Source organism: Myodes glareolus, chromosome 7 (assembly GCF_982192425.1).
Source record: "Myodes glareolus chromosome 7, mMyoGla1.1, whole genome shotgun sequence".
In the NCBI taxonomy this organism is placed as follows: Eukaryota; Metazoa; Chordata; class Mammalia; order Rodentia; family Cricetidae; genus Myodes; species Myodes glareolus.
In genome coordinates, this window is record NC_142032.1 from 75,629,770 (window position 1) to 75,638,671 (window position 8,902).

Here is an 8,902-nt window from a genome sequence, read left to right on the forward strand (position 1 = left end):
ATGGCTTTTAGAGACAGGGTTTCTCTGTAGCTTTGGAGACTGTCCTGGAACTAGTTCTTGTAGACCAGACTGGCCTCGAACTCACAGAGATCCGCCTGCCTCCACCTCCCCAAGTGCAGGGATTAAAGGCATGGGCCACCACTGCCTGCCTAACCTTAACCGGTTAACATTCCTGCCTCCACCTCCCAAATTCTAGGCTTAAGGTACGTGGCAGGAATCAAAGGAACACTGACCTAAAGTCCACCTACATTTCTCAGTTATCTTAACCAAAGAAAGCATGACTTTTTTTTTAATGAATGGAAGCAGTTCCCTTAAGGATCTCTCAATATCTGCAAAATGAGCCAACCTACAGAACATGCAACTGAATGAAGACACTATCAGTGTGTGTCAAGTACTATAATGCTTGATGCTCAATGTTTAGCCTCACTTTCAAAACACTATGTATACATTATTACTTATATATCACCACCAGCCAGAAATTGTAATGGGAGTTTATTCTCCTGCCCGCCAGTTCCCAAATAACCACTCAGATGTTTACTATTACTTATAAATGCTTGGCTGATGACTCAGGCTTATTTCTAACTAGCTCTTACATTTAAATTAGCCCGTTTCTATACATTTATATATTGCTATGAGGTTGTGGTGTTACCAGTACACTGGCATCTTGCCTCTTGGGTGGGTGGCATCTCCCTTGATTCCACCCTTCTCCTGTATCTTTGTTTGGATTTCCCACCCGGCTCTATCCTGCCTTGCCAAAGGCCAAAGCAACTTTATTTATCAATCAATGAGAGCAACACATATTCACAGTGCACAGAAAGACCATCCATAGCAAGAAATAACGACATTTCCCCCTATTTTGATAAAGGCTTTGATTCAAATGTTCTCCGCTCACTTATGGCCAGTTGACACACGATGACTGTAACTTAGATCAGTTAACACGTCATGATTTATCAAGGCTCTGTGACATCACTGTCACCTCACACTTGTATACATAAAGATAGATTTTAGAGTATTGTTTTAAAACATTTGAATAGGAATAGAATAGTCTGTAAAACAAACAAACAACAACAACAACAAACCCACAGAGATAGCAATGCAGTTTGTAAAGACCTAACACATTTAAATCCCCATAAAGTCACACCAAAATCAGAGCATACTGAATCAACAGTACAGCTGAACTAGTATGATTTTTCCAATAGTCTAGTATCTGTGTACAAAGACATGAGCCTACTGCACCTTAAAGTTCAAGGAGAAAACGAGTGAGAGCAACCTCTTTGGCAGAAGGGCCAGGTGGAGGAAAATAAAGACATCTGTGTGTCCCAGTCATTTTCATTTAAGAAGAAACCAGATCTACTGAACTCCACAGGTTTATAAAACAGAGTCCCCCTTGACAGGAAAAAAATGTCAACAAGAAACAAGCACAGTACCAGAGGCAATGTTCAACAATGTACTAGTCTTTGGTCCCAGCCACTATTTAATCCTCCCAACAAGCCTTTGATGCTCAAACTACGCAAGGTGAACAGGGAACATCCACCAAAGGTCTGGAGACAAATGTACTCTTCCTCCATGCTAGAGCTGTGTTAGCTGGGAGGTCCCATGATGTCTCCAAGGACACCTTGGAGAGCTCTAATGCAGCCAGGCTCCTGAAACACCACACTGAGGTCACCTAGGTCTGGCACCTGGCAGCTCTACTCTCTGTCAGTCTTTGTACCCTATGCCCCTCCTTCCTCAATGTTCTGGCTGATGGTACTCTCCTTTGGCAGGTTCCAGCCAGAACACAAGTATCTAGGAATCAAGGATTTGAAAAAAAAAAATCCTCCCATCTTTGAAGGCGATTGCCTTAAAGGTTTGTTCTCTTCCATTCTCTCTGCTCTGTATACTCTGAAAGGTCGCCCTGAAACTGGATCTAGGATTCTTGCAAAGCTACACTAAGACAGGGTTCAGGTTGCTCATCACTGGAGGAAACAGCTCCCACGCAGTACATATCAAGATCTACCCCATGATCTATCCCCACTTTTTCCACAGATGCTCTAAAAACCCAAGAAGGAAAAACCTGAAAAACTGAAGTGGCTAGAAAGCTATTTGTCAACCTACCACATAACAACATTGTGGAGCTCCTTATACCCACATAAACTAAGTTTGCAGGAAATGAGACAAGGCAGGCACAGGGACAAGAAAAATGAGAAGCCCCCATTACCAGCCTGTGCAGCCTGCACTGACCTTTCCTTAGTGTGCTGGCCTTCCCATGTGAGGGGCCTCTTATTCTCCTATAGGCTGCATTTCATAGATGCCCATGAAACACAAATCTTACAGCCTCACAGTCAACAAGATAGAGAGGCTTATTATTTATTTATATATTCATTATATCTGTTTTATCAAGGCAGGGTTTCTCTGTATTGCCCTGGCTGTCCTTGAGCTCACTCTGTGAACCAGGCTGGCCTTAAACTCACAGAGATCCTTGCCTCCACCTCCTGAGTACTGGGATAAAAGGTGTGCACCTCCACGCCCAGCTTTATAAAACAATATTATAGGTACTGAAGAATATGACTGTGGAGCCATACACTGGAGCAGAAGAAGCCTTGGCTCTCCCTCTTCCTCCAAGAATTTGGAGAAACTATTCCTTTATGCTTCAACGTTCTCATCTGCAATAGAAGACTAATAACAAAATTATCTTCCAGAGTTTTACTGCGGGATGAAAATGGAATAATAGAGACAGAGCACTGTCAGCTCAGAAATGCTCAACAAGTAAAAGCTGCTACTGGACGCTGGTTTTAATCTTGGGTGAAGATACAGATAACAAACTAAATGTAAAGACTCATTCAGCCCAACTGCTACCGTGTAGACACTATACTATATAGGTAACAAATGTAGTACATAATACAAAACGAGTACTTTTTCAAAGAAATTAAGGGCAAAAAAACACTAGTAAAGCTGGTTACAACAATAACAAAAATTGTTAGAAAGCCAAGTTCATGCCTGTGGTCCTGAAACTCAAGAAACTGAGGCAGGAGGATTAGGGGTTCAAGGTCAGCCTGCACCAATTGAGATATTGCCTCAAAATGTGTGTGTGTGTGTGTGTGTGTGTGTGTATTAAAACAGCAGGACACAAAATACTAAACTGAATACAGTTTCACATAACAGCCCTCCAGAGGTTAGTATTCTATATGGATTTCAATTCTATAATAATATTCCATTTTAAAAAGTTAACTTCATTTGACAGTGAAAAATAATTTCAGAAGGGCAAAATGATAAAGGTGATTGCCACTAAGCCTGACAATCGAAGTTTGATCCCTAGGTGGAAGGAGAGAACAGGCCACAAGTTGTCCTCTGACCTCCACAAGTACAAAGCAACATGTAAAAGCCACTTCCCTCTGAAAGGAAAAATAATTGGATTGCCAAAACTGTAAGAAGGGCAGGAAAAGTTGGTGTGAATTCTGACAGCTAATATCCCCTGGGGTGGTGGGGAGAAAGAGAAAAGAAAAAGGAAAGAAAAGAAATGCTCACTACTGTGTATCATTTAAAGTACCATTTGCTATATATGGAGCATACGCTTATAAATGTGTGTACAGCAGATGCTCTGAGATCTTTCATGGTCACTCAGTCTCGGAATGGAATGAGGTAACACACAGAAATAAATTATGTAACACTGCCCCATCACACAAAGCCGAAAGAGTGGAAGCAATTTTAAATGGAAAGGACTGCCTAACTTTTCCAATAGTGGATTATATATTGTTTTTTAATTTCTTAAACTAAAATCCTTTTAAATATATATATAGTATATATTTTTATTTTTAATTAACATACAAATTATTGAATTTACGTGTGTGTGTGTGTGTGTGTGTGTGCGTGTGTGTGTTACAGCATTTAAGCAAAATATGTTTCAGTTGATTCTCCTCCTCCCTGATCTTATCCATGACCCTGGTCTCCCCTTGTGCCCTCTGACCCAACTCCCAGAACCTCTTTTCTGCTTTGCTGTCTCATGTGTCCCATTACCCTCCTCCTTTCTCCCCTTCTCCTGGCATCCTTTCGATTAAACTATAATTCTTAGTGTGAGACATTAAACTCTACTCTCTGGAGATTATTGAATATTTACACAGCACTTTCCTGAGAAGTTAAAACAACCTAAATACTTTTTTTCTGGTGGCCATTAATTTGCAATAGTGATAAACATCTTAAAAAGAAAAATAACAAACCAAAAGCCCAATGATTTACAAAAACATAGACTACTCACTTCTGTTAGGAAATAAAAACAGACAAATATTTATGCTCAATTTTTTCCTTAAAAAAATTAAACAGTGTCAAAATAATTCCTATCACAAAAAAATTCACAAGTTTAAGTTCTCACATTTCTCGATGAACTGAACAAAGATTTTCCACTCAATTACATAAATCTTTTTTTGTTTCTTTTGAGTGTTTGTTTGAGACAGGGTCTCTCTATTACGTAGCTTTGGTTGTCCTGGAACTCAATATATAGACCAGGCTAGCCTGAAACTTACAGAGATGAGATCCACCTACCTCTGCCTCCTGAGTGCTGGGATTAGAAGTGATCACCACCACTAAGGGCCTAAACAAATCTTTAAAAAGAGTCACTCAGCCCAGGAGTGGTGGTGCATGTCTTTAATCCCAGAACTCAGGAGGCAGAGGCAGGAGGATCTCAGTGAGTTCAAGGCCAGCCTGGTTACAAAGCTAGTTCCAGGACAGCTAGGGCTGTTACACAGAGAAACCTTGTCTCAAAAAACAAAAAACAAAAACAAAAAAAGAGACAGAGAGAATCACTCAGCTAGGTATCATAGGTCACACTGTAATCCCATAATCCAGGAGGAGGCAGAGGTCAAAGCATTGTGAATTTGAGATCAGCGACACAGTAAGTTTCAGGCTAGCCTGGGCTATAGAGCAAGAAGGGGATGGGGAATCAGAATGAGGCCTAAATGAACATAAGAGATTATCTTATTTTTACAACAATGATTTAAATGTGAGGAAACTTGAAGTTATGTTTAATTCAAGTTAACTCAAACATAAAGTATGTTCTGGATTGATACACCAAGAGTATTAGTAAAGCAAAGCCTGTGATGAGGAAATAATGCACACTGGAGAAGACACAGGCTAATGAAGAAACGGAGGATTATAATTGCAGTGTGTGCGAAGTATAAAAAACATCAAGAAATAAAAACAAATGTGACCAATAACTCTGCCCCATGGATGCAGGCTAGACTAGTACAGGGTGGGTGGCCTTGAACAGAAGTCTCACACGATGACCTAGGCAGGCAGGAACTGAGAATAACAGGGATTCCGAGCTATGGAAATGCTCATATTAACCTTAACTATCATTATCACTTTATTTTTCTTATGTCTCCAGGAAAAAAAGAAAATTTCTTGTTTCTGGTTCTTCAGTAGTCATATGTTTAAAAAAAAATCGCAATTCCCAGCACTGTTTGGTCCTATAATACCCCCTGCGGTGAAAAAACCAACAACAATAACAAAAAACAAACTTGGTCAGTAGTTTGCTCAGTTGTTGAATAACCAGGGGGGAAAACTAAATATTTTAACTGTTGTCATTTTAAACAAGAGCAAAACTGGCCATAAAAACAGAGGGAAGAATGTTCAATAGAATAAGCATGATTTGAAATAACTGTACAGATAAAAGACCTGAAGACTATTCACGCCAATTAAACATTATTACTAAAATAGCTATTCTTAGATTCTTGAGTACTCAACAGACAAAATATTTAGTAACTACAAGGATGCGCCATGTACTCAACTTGAACGCCTAAGGCTCACAACAGCCTATTAATTCCGAAATATGATGGCCTCTGTCTTCCTCGAGAGCTGTGGTCCATGTTTGTGGGTAATGGGCTACATATCTAAGAAATAAAAGAAACTTAATTGTAACGGCTAGAACAAACTTTTTATTATGGGAAAAAGTTTTAAGTTTGATATTTGATATGGACTTTGGACAAAGCATAACCCAAACCCAATGGCTTATTCCAAAAAAGGCTGGGGTTAAGATTCTGGTTGAAGGAAACTGCTGAGGCTCAGGAAATTTCGACCTATCTGATGAGCTGATAAGGACTTCAAGTTCCATTCAGTCCTGCATTCCAGCTCCCAGGAATTGGCTCTTGGGAATTTTACATCCTAATTCTCCCTGCTCTAAACCTCACATGGGTGGCAGGCTAGGAAGGTAGTCAAACTGGGGTAAAGAAGAAAGCAACAGACTAGCCAAAACTAGCCTACTTATATCATCTATCCCAAGGTCACCAGAAGTCCACAGGATAAGGTAGTGTCTCCATTCTGAAAAGAGGACATAAAATACAGTGGCAAGGAAATACAGCCAGAACCATATTTCTGGAGAAGAAAAAACGTTCTCCTTCAGCGCTCTAGCAGAGCAACATAGCAGGCCTTCGTGATGACACAGGAGATTCGGCCGAAAAGTGTCCGGGAGGTCACAGAAGTGCCCTTCCGTATTGAATGTCCCCTGGAAAGGAATATCCCGACCCTGCTCCTCAGGCTGCCATGGTGAGTGGGGCTGACACACTAAAGGACCTGTTACCTAAGTGGTAACCAGATGACCCAAAAAGTCCCTTTGAAGCTGTTACACTAGATGCACTCCAGGAAAACAGGTAAACTTCCGAGGGTGGCTCTTTCAAGAGTTCCAGTCTCACTTTTCCTACAGCCAAAAGCTCTTGAGTGGATAAGAAAGAAGCACTGGCAACTAAGCAGAAGTTGCCCAGACTCCCCAGAGAGATACAGAGACAGCAGCTGTCTGAGGACAGGTGCTGCTGCCTAACCCAACTGCAAAGTTTCCTAAGGCAAATGATGGAGGCTTGTGACCTCTCCTAAACGTTTAAGTGACATCCGACACAATTTCTTCTCGAAAATGGCTAGTCATACACGGAGCTTTCGATCAAGTGCTGTGAGGTAACCCTCGTGAAGTCACACTTTAATAAGGGACCGGGAACAATACAAGGATGTCAACAGGGAGAGTCCCGCCAAGGCTTCCACTGAACTACATGGAATTCGAACCCAGAACTTTCCCGCGTTGGACGGCGCGAAGCCGGCGCAGGTGGAGGCCTGCAGGGGCTTCCTGAGGGACCCGGTCCCCACTCCCCAGGCCCCAGATATTGGAGGAGGCAGACTAAATGGGGGGACCGGCCTTTCCCGCCGCACAGAGACAGGGGTGCGCGCCAAGGAGGCGGCCGCGCCCCTCAGGACCGGAGCTGACATTTCCAAGCGGCCCGCCCAGCCTCCCAGTCGCTGCTCCGGGGGGAGCCCGGGCCGCGCCCCCACCACAGCGCTCCAGCTGGCCGGCTCGCCCCACCCAGCCCGCGCCGAGCGCCTCACCCGGTCGGAGCTGCAGGCCGCCGTCGCGCCGGCTGCACCATAGTGCGCGCTCGCCCTGCTGCAGGATGTAGTGGTCCTTGGCTTGGAAGAGCTCCATACCGGCCCCACGCGCTCCGGGGAGGCGGCGGTCCCCGGTCCGGGCACAGCAGCGGCCCGCCGGGGAGCTGTGCAAGCGTCCTCCTCCACCGCGACCACCAGAGTCCGTGCCTGGGGAAGAGGCCGAGGACCCACGGCTCGGAGGAACAGGGAGGGGAAGCACCCCGGGGCCTGACCCGCCGGCGGAGATCACGCTTGGGCGGCCGCGGCCCTAGAGGCCTCTCCCCGCTCCCCCGCAGCTACCCTACTCAGGTCCCGCCCCCTTCCCTGAGGCTCCACCTCCTTTAGTTCACCCTGGCTCCCCCTAGACTCCGCCTCCTCCCAGGTTCCTCCCCTTGCTATGCAACTCTACCTCCGGTAGTTCCGCCCCTCTCTCCTAGGCACCGCCCTTGCTCAGGCTCCTCCCCCGGCACGCCGACTCCACCTCCTGTAGTTTGTCCCGGGTTCCCCCTCCCAGGCTCCGCCCCTTGCGTTCCTTTCCCCGACCGGTCGACTCCGCCTCCCTCTGTAGTTCTCCAAATGGCGCCTAGGCCCCGCCCTGGTCCCGCCCCCTAGCCCCGCCCCCTGCCTCAAGCCTTTCTTCTTTCAGCTCTCAGCCGGCGGTTCCGCCGCGCCTACTGCAGCTCCTCCCTCCCTCTCAGTCGCGCTCCTCCGCTCCTCTGTCTCTTCCACTGGCCCCCTCCTGTGTTCCGCCTGCGTCCTACACAAGCTACCTCGGGCGGACCCTGTGCTAGAGTAAGTCTGGTTAGACTGGCTAGTCACCCTCTGTACAGCCCTTGGGCCAGAGGCCCATTTCTCGAATCTTCCCTGACATGCAAACCGGTCCTTCCTTCCATTAGCTCCTAGAAAAGCCTGGACAAGTCCCCGAATCCACCTGACATTCCTTTCTTACCTGGGTACATTTCCTACCAGTCTAAGCATAGACAATACCGAGCTCAGAAGTGCAACCAATAGACTGGCTCCTAGACTCCTTTCCAAGTGGGCCTTCTGCTGAGCAGAGGCCGCTTCTGTTCGGTGATTCCTATTAGAGCCTGGACACCAACAATCATTTAGTAAATGCACATCAATGACGATGCGTGAATCAACAGAAAATACACCAGACTTAGCAGGACTGATGAGAAATACAGACAGTCTGAGAAGCCTGACAGCAGGAAGTCAGTTCATGAAGGGGAGGAGGGAGGAACATCACTCAGAGATAGTAAAATGGTCAGGTGGCCACCTTTATCAGAAAGGATTTAGGACTAAAGCTTTCAATTCTAGACCCATCTCCCTATCTTCGGACCCATCTTCGAGTCTATCCTGCTGTGTGATCTTGGGAAGATTTTAGGCTCAAAAATTGGTTGAATTCGTGACCTTAAATTACACCGAGGCTCCCAATTCTGTACATCAGTGAGTCTTCTTCCTTTCCTGTCGTCTTTAAGACCTTAAAAAAAAAAGATCTTAAAAAGAGGCCTAAGGGGCTGGAGAG

General features: G+C 45.1%; 1 protein-coding gene across 2 annotated transcripts in view; it reads right to left on the reverse strand.

The window, feature by feature from the left end:
- The window catches only part of Inpp5f (inositol polyphosphate-5-phosphatase F), a 91,931-nt gene extending 84,259 nt beyond the window's left edge, over nt 1-7,672 (reverse strand). For both annotated transcript variants that reach the window (XM_048455114.3, XM_048455112.3), the window contains exon 1: nt 7,339-7,672. In XM_048455114.3, coding sequence (XP_048311071.3) covers nt 7,339-7,435 — 97 coding nt within the window. In that variant the 5' untranslated portion in view covers nt 7,436-7,672. The remainder of the gene's footprint in view (nt 1-7,338) is intronic.
- Between the last annotated feature and the right edge of the window lie 1,230 nt (nt 7,673-8,902).